The sequence below is a fragment of the Meriones unguiculatus genome, chromosome 17, assembly GCF_030254825.1.
Source record: "Meriones unguiculatus strain TT.TT164.6M chromosome 17, Bangor_MerUng_6.1, whole genome shotgun sequence".
NCBI classification, from domain to species: domain Eukaryota; kingdom Metazoa; phylum Chordata; class Mammalia; order Rodentia; family Muridae; genus Meriones; species Meriones unguiculatus.
Genome location: NC_083364.1, coordinates 33,098,110 through 33,123,756, shown reverse-complemented (window position 1 = coordinate 33,123,756; position 25,647 = coordinate 33,098,110). Strand labels below are relative to the sequence as shown.

Sequence of the window (25,647 nt, the reverse complement as noted above, 5' to 3'; positions counted from 1 at the left end):
AAGGTGCAATTAAACAGAAGTTGTATATGACAGAGAGTCTATCTTAAACAAACTAAAGAACAGTGCAAAATCGGATTGATTCTACTGTTGTTTGGTAAAAATTGCATACAGAAAGAAAAAAAAAGAAACACAAAAGGATGGGAAACAAAACAACATTAGGGGACTAGAGAGGCTCTACAATTATGAGTTCTGGTTGCTCTTGCAGAGGACCTGATTTTGGTTCCTAGCACGCATATCAGACAGCATCCCACCCTGGTAGTTTCAGGTCCAGCTCATCTGTCACCCTCTGGTTTTTGCAGACATTTGCATGCATATACACATAACCCCACCACTCACACATATGCATAAATCAAAATAAAATTTAAAAATGTACTTGATTGCTGTAGACTAATTCATTCAACCAAAAATATTTGGCCCTTTGTATGTGATGAGTGGTGGAGCTCAGTTTTTGGTTTCTTTGGTTTCCCTTCTCCTCCCCTTCCTTCCCCCTCTTCCTTTTGTTTTGTTTTCTTGATATGTGCTGTGTTATCCTTAGTTTGAACCCCCTGGTGAAAGAACTGTAAGTGAATCCCTAGCCAGGATTTCTCTAGGAAATCTGCTGAAATGAAAGGCCTCGAGTTTTTAGGAGGTTTCTGCGACTGGAAACATCTCAACTCCCAGGGGAAATAGCAGCAGAGGCAGCAACATTGAGCTCAGCAGGGAGGAAGCCTAGGGTTCCAGGCTTCCAGCGGTTCCTGACTGGAAGAGGCTGACTTGCCTAAGTACAGTGGTTTCATTGTCCTTCTCCCCCAACCCGATTTTTCAGGATGCCATCCTTCAGAATAGAGAGCTCTGGCTGCTTATAAAGAAAGAATTTGGATTCTACTCAAAAAGTCAGTATAGGATCTTGCAGAGAAAGCTGGAAGAAGACTCTACCTGGCCTCCCTTGGACCGGACAGATTATGCGGGCAACGGCAAAAATGGATTCTATATCAACAGAGCCTATGAAAGCCCTGAAGAGGTCCCCAAAGGGAAACTCAAGCTAGGAGGGCAAGCTTCAGAACAGCACTTTTGGACCAGACTGTAACCTGAGTTACTGTCATGTTTGTTCCACAACATCCATCACCTTTTGCCCTCTCCCGCCCCACCTAAACATTGTGGAGAGGTGAAAACTGCATACCCTTCTCTTCTCTCTCCATTTAAGCATCCAATGCACTTCAACCTACTGAGCCTTGCAGCAGAGGACCTTAAGCATTCATTATATCCTTCACTAGTGAGAGAGAAAACTGCATGTCTCAGATCACCATTTTAATAAACTGTATTCATACTGTTTTGTTCTAAATGCATAGCTCTCTTACAATGAAATTAGATGTATAGGCATCAGACGAGAAACAAAACAACGAGGAAGCATTTCGTGTTTGAAAGTTAGAGTAATGTATTCATTGATGTACATTTCCTTAATATTACATTAATTTGTGAAGCACATTCATATACATATCTTGGCCCAGGATCACTAAGTCACTCCTGATTTGCTTCTTTGGTATGGCTTCAATAGAGAAAGAAAAAAAGCCAGAAAGCACAGGAAGCCAGAGTTGTGTGGAAGTAGAGAACGGTAGAGATCGGTGCTAATCATTAATAATCATGCTATGAGCATTGCTAAAATGTAAATAAACGACACCAAACTTAGCACATTCCCAAAGTATATTCTAAGGGACCAGTGGCTCTAACAGTTCAGAGTAAATGAAAATATTGAAATAAACTGTTAAAATGTATTTTTTACTTTCTAAGTTATGTTACCTTCGTTATTATTATCAATACGCAAAAGTACCAAATTTACTTTTAAAAGCTTCCCTGAACTCATCATTCATTGATCATCTAAAAACAAAATTTTAAGGAAGGGACTTATGATGATTTTTATCCACACTATTAGAATCTTTGGGATATGACGCAAACTATTTCATTGACTTAATTATCCAAATCATCATAGATATTCATTAAAGACAACAAAAAGATACATCCTTCTCAATGTTTTCTGTATACAAGTTAGTACTTTTTTTTTTAATGTGTATCACCCTTGTTGCAAGTTGGAGAGGAACTAATTCTAGTGAACATTTGAAATTAACCAGGTTTTCTTTTAACTACTAAGTTTGATTTTGTTAATTAACAACAAATCTTTTATAATCATCAGTAACTCATCAACTAAACCCCATGAATATCAACTATGTGAGTAAGACCACAATGTAATAGATTCATTATAAGTTAGATATTGGTTCACCATTTTGTAATCTTTAGTTTTCAACATTTTAGCAAGTTATGGCTGCAAATGGCATTATAAACACTGCTGCTCAAACCAGCATCACCAGTGTGCATGCCTATAAAAACAAATATGTTTGCCTTTAAGCTTTTTTTGTGTGTTCACAGATGTTCGGAGAGTGATAATTTTAAAACTGTCCAATTTACTCGCTGCAATGATTAATTTTAATTGTCAACTTGATCATAAGAGAGAGATTTCTGGTACATCTGTAAAGGTGTTTCCAGAAAGTTTTCACTGAGATGGGAAGACTGCAAAATGTTGGTGGTACCATCCGTGGACCTGGTCCTTGATAGAATAAAGATGAGAAAGGATGCTGAGTACCAACGCCCCTTTCTCTCGTGTCATGATTGTGGACACACTGTGACCAGATGTCCTGTACTCTGATGACACACTTTCCCAGGCAATGAACTGCAGTTTTCCTCTAAAACTCCGAGCCCAAGGAAACCACTCTCCTCTTAAGTTGCCTCTGTCAGGTATTTAATAATAGCAGCAAGAGAAGAAACTAGTGCAGTGCCTAGCAAACGTAACGGAATTAAAACTCTTTTTAAAAAGGCTTTGGGGCTGGAGAGAAGGCTCCGCATTTGAGCACGAAGGAGCAGTTTGGATGCCACCACCCACGTTAAGCAGCCAAGGGACTCTTGTAGCTCCAGCTCTGGGGAATCTGACACCTCTTCCAGCCTCTGCAGGCATACATTTGTGTTCACACACACATGAAAAAGAAAATAACATTTTTTTAAAGCATGTTACCTTATCATTAAAAAAGAATAACAACCTTAAAGCTACAGAAGCAAAAATTTCCTTTAGCTGACAGTCCTATTTGGTAATTTCACACTTAAAAATGAACAGATTCAGTTGATAGAATGTGAAATTTAGATAGCATGTTTTATTTGTTATATGTACATATTCAACAAACCTACGGACCTTTCTTTCCTAGTATTATCAATAACCTATCCCTGATGCAGGTGGTCTTTACATTTCAGTATTTGGAACATGATAGAGTTGAGCTCCATTACTGACTGTTGAAAATATGCCTGAACAACATTTCATAGTGTCGGGAAAATGGCTGACCCAGCAATCATGTGGGTATTGAGTACCTACAGGAAACCAAACCCAGCTATTTTGAGCTGCCCATCCTAAGACTGGCCGTTTTAATGGCAAACTGAAGTTACAGAAGCCTCCCACAGCTGATAAGGAAATGAACCCATGAATTAGAAAGCCCATTTCTGATGTTTTCTTTTAACATGTTCTTTATCTTCTAGACTGCATAAGTCAGAGTTCTCTAGAAAGGTTGAAGCCCCGGGAGGCTTTTCATTCTGAATCCCACCGCTCCCTCTTCCTGGCCAGCAATTCTGGGTAATTCTGCCAAACACAAATGCCCTACTGTGGGTTATGTTGCCCTCTGTAAATGTCTGTTATTGAGAAGTCAGCACATCAGGGGAACTTAGTCGCTGTACCTGGCCTCACCTTAATAGGACAATTCCAGAAAACTGCATATACTTTGGCAGCAGAGACCTATATTCAAGATAAAAGTTACCTCCTGCCGTCCCAGAAGACCAAGGGGGTGGGGAGGGAGACCAAGTGTTGGGATTAAAACAAGAATGGCCTGTTAAGGAAAAGTAAAGACAGAGGGTCTCTGGGGCTGGAATGGCAACACATGCTTATGTTACCATGACTGTTGCCCACCCCCATCAGCTTGACTGTTTCTAGCCCCAGAGAAAAATCAGTTTAGTAGGTTTGAGGTTTCCACCGAGTCTTGTGCAGCTCCTTTATTATATTCTATCATTTTCTACCCCATGTTCACTGACATGTTTTCCTTGTTGGCCGACATGCTTTTGATCATGATAAAAAAAGGATGCCAGGCTGGCTGTGTGGTTTATGGAGCAATGCTATGATACCCTCATGATTACCTTCATGTAGAAAGACTTAGATTCCCCCTTTCCTGGCCTGCTGCTACCAAGAATTTCACAGAAAACCGTACTAAAAGGGTGGTTTAATTCAACATGTAATCAATAAAACAAAAGAATAAGATAATGGAATTCCTTGACTCACAATAAAAGTCTTTAAAGGGATATGGGATTTTTTTGTGTTATAAATATAGCACACTTTACATCAATATTAATGATCACTTGCCAAGGCTCAAAGGTCAAACCACTGAGCTACTATACATTCTAGAGGAAACAATTTAGCTCAAAAAATACAGTCCGTTGCTGATCACTGATTCCTGTCAAGCAACTGGGTTCTAGGGAATTCACTGGGTCTGAAAGTGCAACAAAAAGCCAGGAGATGGCTCAGTGGGTAAAGCATTTTACACACAAGCATGAGGTCTTGAGTTTCAATCCCCAGGGTCCGGAGTGCATCTGTGATTCCAGACCTCCTGCAGTGAGCTCTCAGCAGGCACAGGGGACTCTGGCAGCTCGTGGGCCAGCTAAGCCTGTCATAAGTTGCGAAAGACAACATACCCTGTCTCAAAAAATTAAAAGTTTAAAAGGTGGAGACCAGAGACTGATACCCAAGACTGCCCCTGCACATGTTCGCCATTTATAAACACTCCACACGTATGAATACACGCAGGCCCCTCCCACCCTCTTTTTACATGCCCCACCTACACAGGTGTCGATATATATAAGGTACTACCTCAAATGTTTTGTCATTAGAAGATCCTTAAGTTGCCTAACCAAATACCGGATATAGCCATTTCTTCTTCTTTTTCTTTCTTTTTTTTTTTTTCCTAACAAGGAAAGGAATAGAAATTAAGATGTTGGCCCTAACAACCATCTTTCAGAAGCTTATGTAAATGGTTTTCCACATCCCTGGCAAAAAATAGCTATCCTTAGGGGAAAGGAAAACAATATTTACAGCAGAAGATAAAATGCGATCTTGGTTTTGTTAAGAGCCTCCATCAAAAGGCAACTTTTGATGGCTGACTCCATCAAAAGGCAACTGCTTTTTGTTCAAGCTGCCACGGCAAATCTATACTAGTGTGGAAAAACTTTTCTTGGCTCGGTGATAAGATTAAAATCAGCAAGCAATTTATTACAGAGTCTGCCATCCATCACGGGGATCAGGAGCAATAACGGTGCATTCAAAATAAGTATTCACCCCAGCATTTTTTCTTTTCCTCACAAATTTCTTCAATTCCAATCGCTTCAATAAATTGCTAATATTTTGTTCTTTGTCTCTTTGGAAACAAGCCGAGAAATGTGAAGACATCAGCAGCAGCTGCCACCAATCCAATGGTGCTTATTGCTCGGTTGGCCTAAAAGGAAACAAGAAACAAATTTTTTAAAAAATGCGTGACATTCTCAACACGTCAGTGTTGTCTTGAAGATTTGGTTTGTTTCATAAACCAAGGACCTATTTTAATGTACAATGAATGCATTTAAAGTCCAGGGTTAAAGTCCAGGAATGAAATTATGAATTTTGTAATTATGCAAATGACACAAACACACATAGTTTTCTGTTCCTGGCACTTAAACCACTTGGCAGTGACCAAGGTCACCATCAACGTGGGTCCTGCTTGCTCACCATAATTCTCTGGTGAGAGAGGGAGTGTTATGCTCTTTTACAAAACTTGGGAGGTTTCTAGTAAATGGTTCTATTGCCCAACATCATACTAACAGGATGTTTAGACGTAAGTCAAAGCTTCATAGATGCATGTCTCCCTCCTGCAGCCTCTACACAGTCTTGTCTGTACTAAAAGAAGGTGTGTGGGGGTATGTGGGGTGTCTCTGTTTCTCTAACTAAAGGGCTGCCTATTATTCAAACAGTCCAGGAGTCTGAGCTGTGATCTGAGCCAAGTAGCTATAAGCTCATATTTGCTAGATACAATAAGTACATGGGCTGGACAGTTTGTATCAACTTGAAAGTCAAAGTCACCTGGGAAGAGGGGACCATCTGTGGAAGAATTGCCTCCATCAGATTGGCCAGTGTGTGTGGTGGTGGTGGTGGTGGTGGGGCGGCATCTTGATTAATGATTGATGTGGGAAGGCTCAGCCAACTATGGGCAGGCCCACCCCTGGGCAGGAAATCCCAGCTTGCAGGTTTATAAAAGGAAGGTGACTGAGCCATAGAGAGCAAGCTAATATGCAGCTTTCCTGCATGGTTGTTCCTGACTCAGTACCTGTTGTGAGTTCCCAAGTGATGATGGAATATCTCCTGGCTGAAATAAACCTATTATTTAACCCTAACCTTAGCCATAACCCTAATCTTTAAGATGCTTTTGGAGAATGGTGTTTTATTATAGGAAACTAAGACAGTAATGTTTTAAGAGAAGTCAATATTAGTCAACTGTCATGTCAAGATGGTTTTCATATAGACAGAAAAAGCTGTTCTCAAGCTCAGTTGTCCATAAAAGAGTTCAGACAGTCATAGCCATTAGAGTATTAATCATCATAATGATGAGAGTACCTAGTGAATATTCATGGATTTCATGGCACTCAGCTAATATTTGCCTTGCGTCCTCATGGGTTTGAGAGCAGTTTTATGACTGAAAGGTCATAATCAGATACTCTGGAGTCACCACAGACCCGGAAGACAACATTTAGTCCTCAAGATTCAAGAGTCACAGCCTTCAAATAAAGGAAAACATTTATGTCAAATATCTGGGGGCTGGTCTAACATCTGGACACCTGGTCAAGGTCACAGTTGATAGTTCCCTCTGTATATCCCAAAGCTTTTAGCATGGAGCCTCCGCGTACATATTTTGAAAGCTGTACTGTTTCCCTTACTGCTTCTTCCCTGTTGCAAACTGGCAAGACAGAGACACGTGGAAGAGCCTTTACTTTGTGCATTTACAGCATACGGTCACTTGGTTACGTGAGTCTTCAATCAGAGGGGGCAGGCCTACAGCTGTGACTCCTGCCTTTCCTAGTGAGCTTTAACTACCAACTTGACACAGCTTAGGATCACCTGAGAAGGGAGTGTCAGGTGAAAGATTGCCCAGATCAAATTGGCCTGAGGGCATGTTGGTGGGGTGGTGATGTATGAGGGCCCAGCCAGCTGTGGGTGGTCCCATTCCCTGAGCAGGTGGACCTGGGCTGCATAAGAAAGCTAGCTAGGTATAAATCAGCCCATGAGCCAAAACTCAAGTAGTCTGCCCTTGCTGTTCTTCCATGTAATGAGAGTTCCTTGCTTGGAGTTAAGGTTATGTACAATAGCATGTGGGACTCTCTCCAAGTAGTACCTGTTTGGTTTCCTGCCCTGACATCGCTCAATGATGAACTGAAACCTGTGAGCTAACTCTTTCCTCCTCTAAGATGTTTCTGGTCATTACAACAGGATGAAACTGGAACTTTGTCTCTGTCCAGCTCCCAGTTGGTGGAGAGAGTGATCATGCAAACAACTTGGCCTTACCTGACAAATCCTATCTTCTTCTGCAATTTTATTTTACTTATCTGGTTGTCTTATGCTTATTTTATCTATAATTTTAGTAATCACTACTTCAATTATTCACTGAAAATATCAAAAGGTAACCACATCTCATATAAAGAAAAGGAGAAGGAAATGCTGTGTATAAAAATTTCCCCAAGAATAATAAAGAACAAGGTCAAAAGCTAAGGACTGTAAATTAAAGCCAGTCCTAATACACAGCAAAGGTCTGACCCAGAGAAATTGGGCAGAAACTGAAAAACATGAAAGTAGAATTGTCATCAAATATAGTCAAGTGGCATCAGGTTCCAACCCTGGAAAATGGTAGGATGGCAACAGGATGGCCCCCAGCTAGATGCAAGCCTAATTAACTAGGTATCTCTCTCAGCCTCTAGAAACCTGAGACATTGGAGAATTCTCATAACTATGAGGCTTAGAGAAGGGATCTACAACTTGATCCCAGGGCAGAAACCATTATAATAAAGCCCTCCCCAGCAGTATAAATGCAGGTAGTTACACAAATCCCAAATGCTCTTTTACTTCAAGTCTCATTCTCGGCAGCAAAATCTCATGCAACCGAAACAATCTATGAAGTTATGAATAGTAGGCGCTGACCTACAGGATCTAAACATTTCACAGACATGGGACTTTTACCCCGTGGTTTATTTAAGATTATAAAATCACCGATCTGACCTTGGACACATAATTTTCAAGATTTTCTGTCTGAGGGGTTTGACGAAAACCCTATTTTTAGGATCTTTGGGAACAGTAAAACAGGCTGAATTATAGCAGGTTCTATATGATTATAGATTGATCAGTCTGTTTTCTGAGCCTCAACAGCTGCATCAATGCACTGAAGAACAGGCTCAGTTTGTGTACTTACTAGCTTGTCTGGGCTTATTAAAGGACCTGGTCATATGCAGAAATAGACAATTTTAGTAACCTGGTTGAACTGTAATTTTTTTTTTAAAAAAAGCGTTGTTTATAGAAATCTTGAAAAGTATTGAAAAACTAAGCTACAGGCTGGAGAAAGAGAAAATTCACAAAAGAAAAGTTTGTTAAAAGAGTCATCCAAAATACACAAAAAAGTCTTTAAAATTCAATAGGAAAATAAACTAACCAAATTTGGATATAAGCAAAATGGTATCTAGCAATATATCATAAGAGATATACATATGGAAAATAAGCACATGAAAAGGCACTCAATATCACACATAGCTAAGAAACTACAAAAGCAATATCGACATAGAGACCACTTAGAGGTGTATCAAAACAGCTTCTATGCAAACACTACTTTCACCAAACATTGACAAGGAGAAGGCACAGTAGGAAACGTCATTTATTGCTGGTAGGAACGCCAAAAGGATACAGCAACCAAAAAACAACCTACAACCTGATTTAACCATGTGACATTCAACAAAGATAAGGACATGCATACAATTAAAAATAATTCAATAAGGCTGTCCAAGTCTAGGGAGGAGGGAGTTGATTAGGTGGTATAAAGAATAACTTCATTGCAGGAAAACTATCAGTAATGTAATGGTAGAAGTGTCATTATAATTTTGTCTGCATTCATAAAACATTCAACACAAAAGGAGACATTTTGATGTCAACTATGGTCTTTAGTTTACATGCGTTTTTAAGGTTGGCTCACAATGATAGGAAACACTGTTGGATGAGGCTCTGTATGTGTAAGGAGCAGAGAGACTGCTCCTACAGTTGGGGACAGTGTTGTAATTGTAGAACAGATTCTAGAGATCGTGTGCTGGTTTTGTAAAAATAATAATAATAAAAAAAATCAGTGGAAAAGATAAACGGGACCACAATCCTTCTGCCCTTTTAATCATTTCTGTGCATTTCTTTAAAAGTTAGGTCATAGTCATTTCCCAAGGAATTGTCTCTAAGTTCAAGGCCACTAAAGAGTAAGGTTAGGTTTGCCAGGGGAAGGAACCTTACGTCAGGATAGGCAGAAATAAGAGAAACGTGGATGGAAACAAGATACCTACTTGAGAGGCACCCCCCAATATGCTTCTCCCGACTGGGCCCCACCTAGTTCCCATGACTACCAACAACGCCATTAGAGTAGGAATCTAATGTAGATGATTTGGCAATGGAACTCATGAGCTGACTGTTTCTCAGCACAGCAGCCACTGTGTGTGGAACGTGCCACCTGAGCTTTTGGTTGGAGGCTGTATATCCAAAGCAGAACACGTTTAGTAGGACAAAAATCTGTAACATAGCTAAATGAGAGGCTTCAAATCCTTCTATAATCTTTAAAAGAAAATGACTTGAGGGCACAGTGAAAAGCATATGCAGTGTACCCCAAAGTCGTCCAGCCAATGAAGAAGGTAGGGCATTAGCTCGTGACAGCGGAGTGCTGGCACTCAGGTAGATTCCTAAGGATGCCTGTGTCTGCTAGGGACAGGTGTCACAATTTGTTGAGGAAATAATCCCCCTGGGGTTTTGAGTCTTGGTATGAAAAGTGAAAAGATTAGATTTAAAGCAATATGACTGTACTCTATTCTTACTCAGCCACATTTTCACATATTGTTAGCAGGCAAAAAGACGGTAAATATATCACATAGACAAGTCTGTATATTTGGAGGTAAGCTTACATCCATAAAATGCCGTCATAATCAATGCCACCCACACATCTACCACCTCCACAGGTTTCCTACAACCCTTCGTTGATTCTGCTGTTGTTTTGGATTTTTAGTTGGTTGGTTGGTTGGTTGGCTGGCTGGTTGATCTCAGTTGTTCCAATAAGACTGCCTAACCCTAAGCGCTACTTTCTTGACACAAATTAAAAACAAAAAAATAAAAATAAACTTGTAATAAAAGCACAGGCTTGTCAGTCATAGGTACTGTTTGACAAAACAGACCTTTGTGTTTGCCACTCCCATTTACAGAAATTAAGTGAATAGATGTCATTTGCTAATTCGGTGAACGACTTAATCATTACCAGAGAGCCCATAACCCGGCTGTGCCTCAACAGCAACCCACCAGCTGAGGAACGTGCCGTGGGAGCTTTCAGTGGCACACTACATATCCAAAGCATCACCATGCTTTCTACCAGGGTAAACCATGGTAAACCATGTGTTACCTAGCCAGAACATCACCAGTTAAGCAGAAAGAACCTACTTCTTAACAACAGCTCTAGTTTTTAACATTAAGACAAAAAGAAATTTGTGTGTGGTCTCTGTGTTGTGGCTATATGTGTGTGTGTGTGTGTGTGCGCGCGCGCGCGCAAGCGTATACATTTATGTATATATTATTTGCATTATTATCTGTCAACTGAGATAAGTTTTCTTCTGTTTCCTTAGAATGCTAGTTTTCAATGAAATGTTGTGATATTTAATTCACTGACTTTGAATGGTTTCACAGTGAATGCACTTCCTTATGGGAGCACGTTGCCAATGACTTCTTTTCTTTTTATTTTGTTTTTCAAGACAGGGATTCTCTATGTAGCCCTGGCTGTCCTGGACTTGTTTTGTAGACCAGGTTGGCCTCAAACTCACAGAGATCCGCCTGCCTCTGCCTCCCTGACTGCTGGGATTGCGTGCATGTAACCCTACACCTGGCACCAATGAGTTCCTTTCTAAAGAAAATACACATATCCTTTCATCATATTCTGTCTCCCACTTTCCCTGTTAGTCCTGAGAAGAATTGAGCCTCACTTAGACATTATATATAAGAGCCATTCCAAGACACAGGAAACCTTGGTGCGTTTGGATTGTTAAAATATGTTCAAGTTTTGGTAGTGTACCTTAAGTTTTAGATTCCTTTTCCTTTTAAGTTCAAAGAGTAACACTATTGTATGTGTTTTGGACAGAACGGGCCTCCCCTTCTGACACTTTATTCTCTTAGGTCACCTTAATAATCCTTCGGTTAAGTGCTGCTCAGAGATGGAGCAGTCCTGGCCTTAGGACAGGCAGGATAAAGGTAAGTGAGGTAGATGTTCACCTTGTTGGGAATCTGCTATAACACTACAAACTGGTGCCAGAAATCTACAAGATTGTTATATTACAAGATCCAGATTCTCTGGAGTCAGTTAATGCATTAAAAGTCATTTAGAAGCTCTGTGAGTTAAATAGCACAACATTCCATTAAAAGCTAGTATTATAAGAAAATCGGAAAAAAATATCAAACCATTGAGACATGCCGTTGGTTGGCCGCCATTCCCTACTGGAGAAGAATCTACTAATTAATCCCCATTCATCTTTCTTTTTGCTACATTATTTTCAGTACGTGCGGTTGTTGGTTTGAGATTGCTGAATGGTGGGGGGGGGGGTGTTTGATGCAAACTATAAGTGGACCCAATGAGACTGATAGGAAACTCTGCACTTGATTCTACTTCAAGTCCCTTCTAGCCCAAATTTTAAGATGTCCCAAGTTTTAGTCTGTTTGGTCTGTAACTTACTGTATTTTTAATAGTGTCTTTCTCTGCCCTTCAGTGTCTATACATTTTCCTACTTTTGCATTTTATTGAAGCATAAAAAACTTTAACATAACAGATAGGATTTTCTCAATGTGAGGAACTTCTCAACCCTCCTAAAAACAAAACAAAACAAAAATAAATCAAAACAAAACTCACCTGCTCTGACACTCCTTCTCCATAGCGGAGCAAGGTCACAAAATGCTCACAGTTGTTAACCAGTAAGTCATAGGCTACCTCCTGCCCAATAGCAAACTCTGATCGCTGTATCACTTCCTCCACTGGGAGAGGAGGGTAAGTTGTGTCGTACTTATTGTTTATTCTGTATGTGTCATTTCCCACAACGTCCTTCAGAAGCTGCATTTTCACCAAGGCCTTTGTGCTGAACACAGACTTGGCGCTTGTGAACGACGAAGGAATGCCATCTGTAAGGAGAATATTGGTTAGTGAGACCAAGTGAGCCAGTCCACGGAGGACCAATGTCATCCAGGAATGCTGAAGATGCTGGGAGACTTGGACTGGTCTCTGCTCCTTTTGCAATAAACCAAGAGCACTTGATCTTATCCATGTACTCTGTGTTATCCATTACAGAACTACATGAGTGAAAATGTAAGTTGTATGAAATTCTCTACCCGTTCTTGGGAAGTAAGCCCTTTAACAATTGGTATTATGAGAGATCTTTGCATACAGTTCTAGGAAGGTATTGACAAGATTGTTGACCAGTTTTTCTCTTGTGTTTGTTCCTTCTTAGCATCTGAACTCTTAAGTGGTTCTGCTCACTTAATCATCTAACTATACACTCCTCAGTACTCTAGACACTTGCTCTTTCCTTGGCTTTAATGTAAGCCCAGATTTCCTGCTGTAAAATGCGCATGGTCCTTCAGGAAACCAGCTGAGCTCCTGCTTTTCCTCTGGTCAGCAAACTAACGTTCTAAACCCTAAGCTAACTTCAGCACACACTACACATAGATGGGGCCCGTGCTGCACTTTAGCAGCCTGGACAATCCTCTGTGTCTCTTCTCTTTGCCTGAGATACCTTTGTTGGTAATTACCGCCTAGATGTCCAGGAACCTTTGTATCCCAGCCGGTTACCTCAGTACCAGAGACTAACAGATGACTTCTCTTGGCTTGCCATGTACCAGGACCATTTAGTCTCTCTCCTCATTTGCCTACCTTGTATGCGAGGCCATCACATTTTTATAATTACTGAGATGAAGAGACTCTATGTAAACTGACATGTATACATTTCTCTTTCAGCTATGACTAAAATCAAAATATTTTCCCATTCTTCTCTCTTGATCTCCTTAACAGAACAGCATTCATCAGTTAATATTGTAAACACATCAGAAGTATACAGGGACAGATGGTGTGTACACTGATGTATATCATATTTTAAGTTGGGTTTTATCTCACATCTTGTACTTTAATTAGAAAATTTTTTAAATTTTTATATTAAGACCAAATAGTTAAATATGACTAAATAGTTAAATATGACTAAAAGTGCTTTTTAAATCTTTAAAAAAATATTTTTATTTTATGTGCATTGCTATTTTGCCTGCATGTATGTCTGTGTGAAGGTGTTGGATCCCCTGGAACTGAAGTTATAAAAGTTGTCAGCTGCCATGTGGGTGCTGGTAATTGAACCCAGGTCCTCTGGAAGAGCAGCCAGTGCTTTTAACCACTGAGCCATCTCTCCAACCCTAAAAATACAGTTTTTAAATAGCTATTATAGTTACTTTAGTACTTATTCCACCACGGCCTATTTCTTTCCTCAAAATGCCTGTAAGAGCCAATCACTGTATTACATTTCATTCTCCAGAGATGGAGTTGTGGCTCACAATGGAACAATTAAGAGTCATTCTTCATGATTTCTAAACCTAGACACAAAGAATAGATGAGCTCTTTCCTGTTGAGTCATAAAACTCTCAGAAGAAGAGGCTTTGTGTTTGTGACCTGTCCTCAGCTCCTTACAAAGCCGAAAGAATGACATCAGGCAGAAATGGGTAAAAGCTGATGTGTTCATGTTTCTAGACCCACAAACATCTGAGGCCAGCTCTGCTTTCACCCTTCCTCAAGTTTCTGCCCATGCAGCCCCGGGCTTGTTTTGTTTGCTTGTTTGCTTAAGCTAGTGTTAGACTTATTTCCGTTACATACAACTCGAGAATTCTAACAGACGCAAACACCTAATACCCAGTGGCTAAATCATAATGTGCTTAACCAGCCCCTTGTTGAAAATGAAGCCGTGCTCTCATTTTTCAAACCATTAGAAATGAAATTTTTCCACACTTCTAGATGTTTCCCCAGACTCCTGTAAGTAAAAATTAGAGGCAGAGCTTAAGAAATCTTTTTAAGACTCTTAACACATTCTGTTAAACTGTTTTTTTGTGAATGGCATTATCAGTTTCTACTGCCATCAACGATATGCTTGTATTACTTTCACTGTCTCCACCCCTACTGGGTGCTATCATTTGATCCTTTGCTATTGAGACAGGCATGAAATCAGTCGGTATCTTGGTCCATAACTTTCAGGTCCATACAAAGTTGAAATTTCTGTTCTTTTCTTCTTCGGCCAACCGTTTCCAAACTTCCCCACCTTGGGATCTTTTCATTTGTTGTCTCTCCTCTGAGGCACCAGTTTCCCAGGTATGATGGAACCAGTCTTCTCATCTCTTTCAAGTTTTACCCCCAGTGCTGCTTCCTGGCAGCACTTTCCTAATTGCAGCACCTCTCTCTGCATTCCCCGATCCCAGATTCCTGGGCCCCACCCCTTATGAGCCACTTCTTTCCTTCTTTTTCCACATTCCTCCCTAACACATCTGTAATGTGCTCTTGTTCTCTCGTACTACCTGGGAAGGTGTAGGAGATGTCTGTATTGTGGAGGTGTCTAGATCGCTGCATAGCCCCATGCCCAGAGTAGCATTCATCACATACTGTACGACCTGTTAATAGCTGTCAGACTAATTAGCATGTTCACCCACTTGTGTGAGACAAAAGGACCTAGAACTTAGTTGTGTTTGGGGCCAATGTCTTCCCCAGTTTATTTGTTTAGGAATTGCTCACAGATGTCCTCACATTGAATGTTAATCCGTGAAATCTTTTAAATGACGCTTTGGTCCTTGAATGTAATTTTTCTAAACTAGTTGGATTTAGTGTATTTCCTCTGCTTTATTATTCTGTCTGTGATCCCTTCTGATTACAGAACAACTGAAGAGCTCCTGGGAGCCCCTGGAAACATAGCTTACCTATAGGGGCAATGTTGATAACGTAGCCATCACCCAGGTACAGCGCCCAGTGCTGGTAGCCAGGGCGGAACACTTCAATCAAGTCTCCTGGGTGGGGTTTCTGAGGGTAGGTCAGACTGAGGTAATCATTAAACGCCATCTGCAAGGACAGACACAAAGATGATTTTGCTGGTACTCAAAAACTCACAGAACGAGTCTGAGGAAGGCTTCCATCTTTGCCTGGGGCCCAGAAATTACTCAGATGACCTCCCCTGGTGGTGACTCAGATGAACACGTTTTCTTTGATGACTGTGTGTGTGCTAGCAGCAACAGGGGGCAAGTCAGCTCTTGCATAAGTCTCCGGAGCAATGCTTTCTTATCAAGATCATTCTTTAAATCTAGAATTCAGAGTTTGTAGAACTTCCTTTTATACAAAGTTTCAGTGGCATTAAGTATTAAAACATGTCTTGTTTGGAACAGGGAGGAGAAATAAAGGGAAAGCAAATGTCCATTTGTTTTACTATGCAGATGTGCAAAAAAAAAAAAAAAAACACTAGAGCATATCAGTCCGATCTTGCTTCCACAGCATGAAGAAGTCGGGGGTCAAGAGTCTAAGATTAGGATTCTTTCAGGCTATGTGCTGTGCAGTACAACTAAGAAGGAGATGAATGCTGAACACTGAACATTAAAACATGTACAAAATATCTTATACCACAAAACTCACTCCACCATTTTATTTTAAGGAGAGACCGGTTACAAGCCAGATGGATATCAAGCCAAACATTCAGGTGCAATGCGGACTCTGGAACATTGCTTCCAAGTTCAGAACGTGCTCTGCACTGTAGCACATTTAAGACTGTGGCTTTCACCCGCTACATCTCAGATGTCTTTTGTCCCTGTAACCGTGACAACCAGCTCCACCCCATCCCTTGCTGTGATTTCATAAACAATACAAGGTGCTCCACCACAGAAGCAGACAAGTTGCAAGGTGCAAAAGCTCTGCACTGCATGGATGAACATGGCCTGAAATTTCCAAGGTGGCAACATTTCCTCCTTCTAAATCAATACCCTTTAGAAAGCATGTGTGTTTCTGACAGCTGGTTTTTGTACAGGTTACACTTCCTGGGCAGCTACAGAAATAGTAAACATCAGCAAGAGGGAGTTGCGTGCATCCCCCAAATCAAAGGAAGACTAAGTGCTGCACGCATGCTGAGTCTGTAGTCTGCGGTAATGCTTCTGACCATCTCACCCTCCTGCAAGTCTGTAGGCTCCCCACCAAAGAAATGCAAGTGCCAGAAACTGCCAAACTCACCTAAATTATGATTTAATTAGCATAGGCTAAAGACTTGGAAATATACTCTTTCTTTCTTGGCACTCTAGAAGTCTGAGGTATTTTTTTTTTCCAACAACTAATATTGGGAGGGTGTTTCCCTGAGGGCTTGGGTGTTGTCTGTTAAAATCTCCACTCACCACACTGACACAGAAACACAGCCAAAGGGAAGCTCCCCACATGTTGAAAATTAACCACTAAAGCAACTATATAGAAGCATTAAGTCTTACTGTCCTCTCAAATATGTTTGAGACTTAATATGGAAGTTCACAATGCGGTCACAAAAAAAAAGTGGATAATATATTATAATCTAAACATTTTTCTGGATAGAAATCAGAAAGCTCCCAACAGCCTGCAGAAATCAAAGTCTGGTCTAGCCAAGCTTTTATTAATAACCACTATTTGAACAGGAAATACTTGGAAACATAACATGCTTTCAAAAGGGTTATCTCAACCCTTTTTAACTGAAAGGTTTTTTTTTCTTTAATTTTTTATGTTATTAGCCTGTTCTACAGATGAATATCTTTTCAACTTCAGCCTTTTGGTAAAACTCCCTGAATTCCTTGGGATTCCTTACCATTTGCTGGTTCTACTACTGAGTCTCAGTTGCATGATTTTGGAGACAGGTATATGATCTCTGAATTCAGCCTGACCTACAGAATGAGTTACAGGACATCCAGGGCTACATGGAGTACTCTGCCTTGTAAAACCAACCAACCAACCACAACAACAAAGACAGGAGCAATGATGGAGGCTGACCTGACTTGTTTATCTCAGAAAGCATTCCTAGTGAATGGGATATGAGGTGTTAGGAGAACCTTGTGAAAACTGGAGAAAAAAAAACTACACACGTAGATGAAAAGACAGTGCTGTTGTCTGTTAAGATTTAGATTGACTGGACCATGTTTTATGTGTGATTGGGTCCCTGTTATGTCTTTGAGACATGACATATGACTTTATGAAATGGGTGGTTTTGCTGTAAAGTTTTGATATCTAATGCACTTAAGTCTTCCAATGCACATCATTGGAACTGTGACCCATAAAGTGAATTAGCTGTACAAAGCCTATAATACTTTATTAAAAACAGATGGCAGGACAATAAGCATGTCATATAAATAACCCTCCAGAAACTAAGATAATAACCTTCATACTAACAAGTAAAAGGAAGTGAATACTCACACTGACCTCTTACATATCCTAGCAAGCTGCTGTGAAAAGGAGCCTCAGATACTATCTACTGTACCAATTTCCTAAACACTTGGCTTCCAAGATTCCAGAACTTCTGTAAGTGCAGCTTGAATAATAACCATAAGGTCCCTGTTCAATGTTCTTGTTTCTTAAGGTAAAGAAAGTGAATTTGGAAAAATAATTTTAACTGATGAGGTCCATATGTTATCTCACAACAGAGTTTCAACAGTTGGTGTTATAGTAATTGAGTATCTCCAGTGGTAAAATAAAAGTATGATCCATAGAATAAAAACTCAACAAACTGGATACCTGCAAAATTAAAAATAGTCACAGTGCAAAAGTGAAGACAGCATTGAAAACATATAGAACGCTCAGGATGGGGATGGAGAGGCAGTTTGTGTTTTCAGAGGAAGAGCTTCTTAGAGAGGCCTTAGTTCAGTTCCCAGCCTTTATATCAGCTGGCTGTGAACTGCTTGTAACTCCAGTTCCAGGGTATCTGATGCCCTCTTCTTCCTTCTATGGGCACTGCGTTCATTTGCAAAGCCCACCCCCACCTCTCCACTCACATAATTAGGAGTAATAAATGAATAAATAAATTTCTTAAAAACCAGTAGTGGAAAGGTAAATAGTCAGAATGTAAGCAGAAGAAATGAAGACAATTTTCATATTTCAGAAACTGCATAGATGTCAAACAAATTATGTTTATTGCTAGCCATTAGGAAAATGTAAGTTAAAGCCACAATGGAACATTACTGTGTACCCCTTGGCACAGCTCAAATGGAAAAGGGAAGTAATGCTTAACTCTGGCAAAGAGGTGGAGCCATTGGTTCATTGAATCGTTGATAGTGTGAGTGCAAAATGGTACAGCCACACTGAAAACATTTTTTTTGCCTTGTTATCAAAATATGATGCAGCAATTATATCTTCAAGCATCTGCCTCAAAGGATGAAGTCAAAGAAGACTTATGTTTAACCAAAACTGGTATGCAAATGTTTATAGTGGCCTTATTCCCAACAGCTTCAAACAATTCAGCTGACCTTCAATGGGAGAATGGCAACACTCACCAACAACTTTTTCAAGATTCAAGATGGCGGAACAGAAATGCTCAAAGTAGGGCAGGAGAAAAGGTTCTGTGGTTAAGAACACTTTAGGGTTCTTGCAAGGGACCTGGATTTGGTTCCCAGAACATACATCAGGCAGCTCATTGCGACTCCAGATCCAGGGCATCTAATGTCCTTTGGCCTCCACAGGAAGCACCTACTATTTACCTCCCTTATACAAAGAATAACAAGAACTGCCTGTGTAGAGCTGCATTTAAAGGCTGATGGAGATGATGAGAGAGCACTGGCATTCCTCAGACACAGACTGCAGCCCAGGAAAATTCAGAGACCTGGTATAATAGGCAGAGAGGCAAACAAAACAAAACAAAAAAACCCAGCATCTGCCATGCCAGCTCCACAGTAGAAAGAAAGGGGAGGAGGAATCTTTTTTTCAGAGCTGTGAGGTAAAAGGGAGAGATCTGTTGGGAAACCCTGCTGCTAAAGTTGTTGTCTGCCATTATCAAAAAGCCCTGAGCTCAGTGCAAAATGGAGGACTTCCTTTGCCAGCAAGGCTTCCTCTTCTCTGTCTGGAGATCCTGTCTGGAGATCTTCTACCTGAAGAATGTCACATAGTCATTAGGGAAATTACAGGTCCAACTCCTTTCTCCTGATAAGAACACATCCAGCAAGCACCTGGGATTCCTAAAATGTCCTCCTCCCCAATGCAAATGAGTGAGTACCTTAGACCTTCAGCCAATGACCTTTGGCCACACTGGATATCCCTACCCCCCCCTCACCAAAGTCCTATATAACCCTCATCCACCCCAAATAAAATTGATCTGCCTCCCTGAAGCTGATCCTGAAAGGTCATTTTCATTCATGCTCACAGGCCACTGAATCCCCAGTTTGTTGCTTCTGCTCCCTTGTTCCTGAGAACCAGTGGCCAATGACTGCAGGAATGAGGGAGAGCCACAGAGTTCCAGCAAGCTCCATTTATGTGGACACTGACATTCCAACCCTAGCTGCTACATAGTCAACTTACAGCCAGTTAGTAGCCTGAACTCTGCATAGTAGCCTGGGTTTGAGAAAGGGACTCACATGTCCCTAGGGGGAAGGTCCAGGGTATGGTCTCCAGCATCCATCTTGAGAAATGGGCTGCTGTTTCCAGGAATCAAAACTTCCTGCGTACTCCCCTTCTCCTGTATCACACAAACACTCCCCAGTGCTGGCTTCGCACATAGCTGCCTCTTGAACACAACGTGGCACAGTAAGGTAACTGTGGCTAAACATGCTGGATGCCCTGCTCCGTAGGGTTGGGTGTTATGACCAGAGGAGATTGGAAGGTGTTGCCTCTGAATACCAGCGAACCAGCACGCTTGCTCTGTGAGGCTCAGGATATAGTTAGCCACATGTGGACCAGGGCTGGTGTCAGGACTGAAAGGAGATACTTATATGGTTCCAATGTTCCTTCCTCTAAGACCTGTATTCAGGTGTCTGTTATGAATAAGGTGGGGAGTGAACCCCCTTGATTGTCAAGCATACAGGAGCCTGCTGGGAGGGACCTGAGCAACCCTGTGAGTCCAGGTCTTACATCAGGCACACGCTGCCAAAGAAAACCTGCTGGCTCCTCTGCCCTGGGTTCCACTCATTGGCAGGGATAGACATTAAAGCATTAGAGAGGAAACTGAAGTTCTTAATCTCACCCCACTTCTGTCTGGCTACCATCTCTCCATTCTGACTTTAATGCCATCAGGACTAGCTGGGAGCACCCCAATAGGAGTGCAGTGGGCACCACTATAAAGAGTCCTGGCCACCACAAGTAGAGGCTCTTGCCAGTAGCAAAATACCAATAGAAGGCTGGCACCATCAATGTCTTATGGGGTCACCATTGAAATAGTAGGAGTAAAACTACACTGACTACCCCATGTCCTGTGCTGTAAACACTATATCCATCTGGACTGATTAAGTATTTATATTCTCATGGCACATAGGGAAAATGGACCCGAGATTCTGCCACACTATATACCATGCCCATGGAAGTTATAGGGAGGCTATACTGCAATACTCAGTTAGAATAAAAATCAACACTGCAGAACAGACTGACACACTCCAAGACACTTCTTTAGAAGAAAGCCACCTATTAAGACTATCATTTGAAAGTGGTAGAGACATCTGAACCAGCAAATGCACAAATCTCAACATAGGAGCACAAGAAATATAAACAGAAGTAATAGGACACCTTCCCCAAAGAACATAATAATTATCTAGCAACAGATTTCTAAGAAATTAAAGTGGATAATTTCTAAAAAAAATGGTTATAAAATATTTCAATGAGATCCTTAAGAGCACAGGTTAACAGTTAAATGAAATTAGGCAGAAAATCAAGGATATCAATGGAGAACTCAGTAGAGAGGATTATGCAGAAATCTTGGAAATGAGGTCAATGAATCAAATAAAATGTAACCCTTGAAAGACTCTACAACCAGCTAGACTTAGTAGAAGAAATAGTATGTGAACCTGAAGACAAGTTTATTTTTTTTAATATACTAGAATTTCAGAAAAGGTTAAAATTAAAGGCACAGAAAATCTGTCCAATGAGATAATTGCTGAGAATTTCCCTCAATCAAAAGAAACATCCATGTACAGGAGACTTATCTAAAAATCAACTTAAAATGGACCAAAGACCTGAATCTCAGACTAGAAGTCATAGAAGAAAATACAGGAACTATTTCAAGACATAGATAAGGATAATGATTTTCTGGATGAGATTCCCCAAAGCATAGAAAACAACAAAAATAGCCAACTGTCATTACACAGAACTAAAACCTCCCAAACAGTAAATTAAACATTCAACAGCCTGAAAAGACAGCCCACAAGATGGGAGAAAAATATTTGTAAACTATACATTTGGCAAGGAGGGGCTGTCATTCAAGATATATAAAGAATTTCAAAAACTCAGTCCAAGAAAACAAATAAATGAAATAAGCCAGATACCGAAAGAGAAGTGCAGAATATTCTTTCTCATGTGGAAGCTTAAAAAGTCCGTTTGGAAGTAGAATAACAATCTGTACTGGCTGGGAATTATGCTGGAGGAAGAGGCTTGATGTAAATGATGTATATGCTATACACATATAGAAATATGATGCTTTTAATATGTACAAAGCATGTTTGCCACCAAAACCTGAATTAATCTCCAGACTAATTCTTCCATTAGGAAAAAAAATTTAAATTGGAAAAAAAGTGTAAGAATGTTACATGCTTTGTGATTCCACACTGTAACGTTCTTGAAATGATAACATAAACTTAGGGGATAAGTGTTGTTCTCAGGGGTTGAGAGAGTGGCGGGAGGGTGGTGTTGTAGCTGTGAAATGGACATAGGAAGGATTGGGATGGTGGCTTCGTAAGCTGATTGTAGAGGCCGCCTGAGTTCATGCCAGCCCTGAGGTCATATAGGCAGGCGAGTGGCAAATCTGAAATTCAATTTCAAGTCTGTCTTCCTTACGCCAATTTCATGCCCTTTTATACCACTGAATATAATTAATAATTAATCAAAGAAAATGCTGCTAAAAGTCATTGCATCGTTCCGCTTCTCAGACGAGCGTTAGAGGCAGAAGCTTCAAAAGCACAAAAATATATACTTAGTATAAACACTCGTATGAGGAAGCAGTGGAGCCTTGCTGGGGAGTCCCTATTTCTCCTCTGCCCACGAGGCCTTTCCGTGTGATGTTAGATCCATCTAGGTGGTTCCCAGAATGACAAAGGGCTACGAAGGCCGAGGGCTATGAGGATTTACTTAACTAACCTGCACAGAATCATATCATGTATAAAGAAAACTAGCATGAACGTAGGCATTCAATCTTGTACAGGGAATTTACTTTTCAATTACGAAAACGGGCTGCTCTGCTTATTGCACTATCTCAGATGTATCTATGGGTACATCAAAATAAATAAGTGCTCTGGGCGGGACATTTCATGAGTATTGTTTGTTTGTTGTAGTATACCCGGGAGAACTTTTTGCTGACTACCTCCAAAAATGCCACGGAGCGGAGGTATGAAACACCTTCGCTCCCAATCACTGGCTCCCCAGCCTCCAAGAGCCTCCCAGTTTGATTTAGACAGTTTCCCATTTCCATTCATAACAGTGCTACACAGAGAGGCTTCTGTGAAGAAGCATGTCTACACTGTCTTACACTCAGACCCTGGCCCTGGGACATCACGGGACAAATGTCATCATTGCAAACCATCCTTCATCTATAGCTCCGCCATGCTAAGATTTTACTCTTCCGGGCTCTCCGGTACTGACTCCATCTTAATCTTGACCACTTTCCCTTTATTGTAGATCCAGGCAGGATGCCACCTTCTGATACATCCCACCCTCTCACCCCTTTGTCTCTCAGTACTGGCACCTCCTGAGTTTCCCGGGTGCACTCTTTGCATTTTTCCTCGCCCATCCCCTTCCTGAACCTGCTTCAGTAGCTAGTGTCTGGGGACCTTCACGGCTTTCCCATGGGGAGGGCCGGTTCCTGTTTATCGTTTATCTCTAGACATTCAGTTTCTAGCCGAGTGTGTGGCACAAATGTCTGCCTAGTAAACCTCAAGTGAATAAAGGAACCGGGAACTCGAGACCTGTTCACGGTCCCCCTCCCCCCGCCCCCAGAACATGAGTCATAATCACAGTACGAAATGCCAAGATCATATCACCGTCCACGGCTCCAAAAACCTAAGACTATATTGTCACTTTGATAGTCACTTCGCTGAGAAAAGAGCCCAGAAATCGGCCCTGCCCAGCGGTCTGAGTTTCCAGTTATCTGCTCTGCTACTGAACCGTTTCCCAGACTTGAAAGCTGATCTCTTTTGTTCCCCGGCTCCCCGTTTATTAAAAAAAAAAAAAAGAGGAGGTTGAATGAAGTCAGGTACCCTCTCACCTCTGAACTTTCCGACGAAACAAGGTGGCCTAGCGCCTACCGAGCCTACCTCTCCTCCCTTAACGCACTCCCTGCTCAAACTGTGTTGTCCCGGTAGCCGGGAAGCAGTGACAGGCTTCCCAGGCTCTCCCCCGGTTCCCTGCGGCGCGGCTAGCAGCCCCTGGGCGACTCCATCCGTACCACCCCAAGGCCAAGGCCACGGCCAAAGCCACAGCCGCCCTCCGCTGCGCCAACGCCAGCGACCGCGCGCCCGCGCCACCCCGGCTTCCCCCGCGGCTTCCTGGCGCGCGCCTGGCGGGCTCCTGCACTGCACTGCTAGTCCCTGGACCCGACCCCCAAGTCTTTGGCGCTCCCTTCCCTCCACCGTGATCCTCCGAGCAAGCCGCAGAGCTGGTATCCCCGATTCTCCCTGGACACTACAGGCCGGAGCGCCCCCATATCCTCAGTGCTTACCGCAGGCCCTGACTCCCAAGATCCTCGGGCACACTCCTGGGGTCTGGGCTCCTGATCCACACTCCTGGTCCCCAGCCTGCTTGTGGGAGTCCCTACCACGGGGCCCTCTCACCCGGAAGCCCTCCAAGCAGGCTGAAGCAGACACACAAACCGCCTGCTCACAGCTCAGCCCCAGCCCAGTGCCTGCTTGGTTTATCCTCCCAGCAGCAGAGACATTCCTGCAACAAAATTTTGTGGTAACAGGCTCCGGCCATGCTGGGTGCTACAGTTTTAAGGATGGCCTGTCATGCGGAGTCCAGAAATCTTTGGATATAGCAATCATGGATACACAGTATACAGTATCCGAGCTGGACACGGATTCCTTGTGGGCCAAAAGTTTGCGTTCTCTGCCTTGCACCCCAAAGAGACATCTCAGTCTTTGACTTAACAAAGAGTGGGAGGTGGACTGCCTTAGAAAAGTCCGTGACTCATACACTCCTTCACGGCTGCACACCAAACACTTCCTACTTAGAATGACCCGGAGCCCATAGGCCAGCTAGGACAAACTATCCAGCTCTCTGGATCCGCCCACATGTCAACATCAATTTGAGTTGGGGAGACAGGAGGAGGAGAAGGGGTGAAAGGGGATCCTCCAACCCCTGGACTGCAGGGTGCTGCCTTCCTGCGTGGGAAATTACCTGACATTGGATGTGATGGAGCAGCCCCCTTCTTTGAGGACCAGGGACGGAGTTCCCTCCCTTCCCCAGCCCTGAAGAGTCCTGGATCGAGGTTCCTTACTCAGCTTGACTCCAGACTCATGACACAGCGATCCTGCCTTTTTAGGCCAACGGAGACCTGTCAGGCCAGGACTTGAGAAAAACAGCCATTGAGGTTAAAAATAGAGCTGTGGGATGGCGAGTATCCTCTTTCTCGCAGCTTAAAAGGGTGCCCAGGACAGCCAGCACTTAAACAGGGAAGGCTAGACTGCTCAGTGAGCAGATCTGAGGGCTGCACAAGACTGCCTAAAACTAGTCACTGCCTAGATTTGTGCACAGGTAGATACGGAAGTTCAACCAAAAGACACCCCCACCCATGCAAAAGCTTGTTAGCGGCTGGAATTAAAGTGTTGGTCACATGAGGAAAGACTGGGAGGCGGCTGCTAGGTTTCCTGGATCTGTAGCTCAGGGTCACATGCGACACCTTCTAAACAGTGCATGGAAAGTCGTCAGAAGCATCTTAGACCGTCAAATAGCAACGTGGAAATGAGAGTACTTCAGTGCTCTTCCGGACCTTTTCCCTAGTAAAAGCATAAGCATGAATTTGCTTGCATTCCTTAGCCATTCCGATTGAGCCATCACAGAAAGAGGTGGTGTATGATTTTATACAGGAGAGTTAGCTCTAGCATTTATAAAGCCA

General features: G+C 42.0%; 2 protein-coding genes across 5 annotated transcripts in view; one reads left to right on the top strand and one right to left on the bottom strand.

The window, feature by feature from the left end:
- Nucleotides 1–4,919, top strand: part of Atp13a5 (ATPase 13A5) — a 130,631-nt gene extending 125,712 nt beyond the window's left edge. For both annotated transcript variants that reach the window (XM_021661904.2, XM_060370167.1), the window contains exon 30: nt 806–4,919. In XM_021661904.2, the coding sequence (XP_021517579.2) occupies nt 806–1,066 (261 nt within the window). In that variant the 3' untranslated portion in view covers nt 1,067–4,919. The remainder of the gene's footprint in view (nt 1–805) is intronic.
- Nucleotides 4,280–25,065, bottom strand: Plaat1 (phospholipase A and acyltransferase 1). 3 transcript variants are annotated; one of them, XM_021661902.2, is made up of 4 exons: nt 24,930–25,065; nt 15,338–15,476; nt 12,255–12,520; nt 4,280–5,549 (listed from the first exon to the last, which is right to left on the bottom strand). In XM_021661902.2, the coding sequence occupies exons 2-4, from the start codon at nt 15,474–15,476 to the stop codon at nt 5,451–5,453; spliced, it is 504 nt and encodes a 167-aa protein (XP_021517577.1). In that variant the 5' UTR covers nt 24,930–25,065; the 3' UTR covers nt 4,280–5,450. The 3 variants fall into 3 exon arrangements, with proteins under 3 accessions (XP_021517577.1, XP_021517576.1, XP_021517578.1); XM_021661901.2 differs by lacking the exon at nt 24,930–25,065 and adding an exon at nt 24,253–24,483; XM_021661903.2 differs by lacking the exon at nt 24,930–25,065 and adding an exon at nt 23,800–24,097.
- Nucleotides 25,066–25,647: the final 582 nt, after the last annotated feature.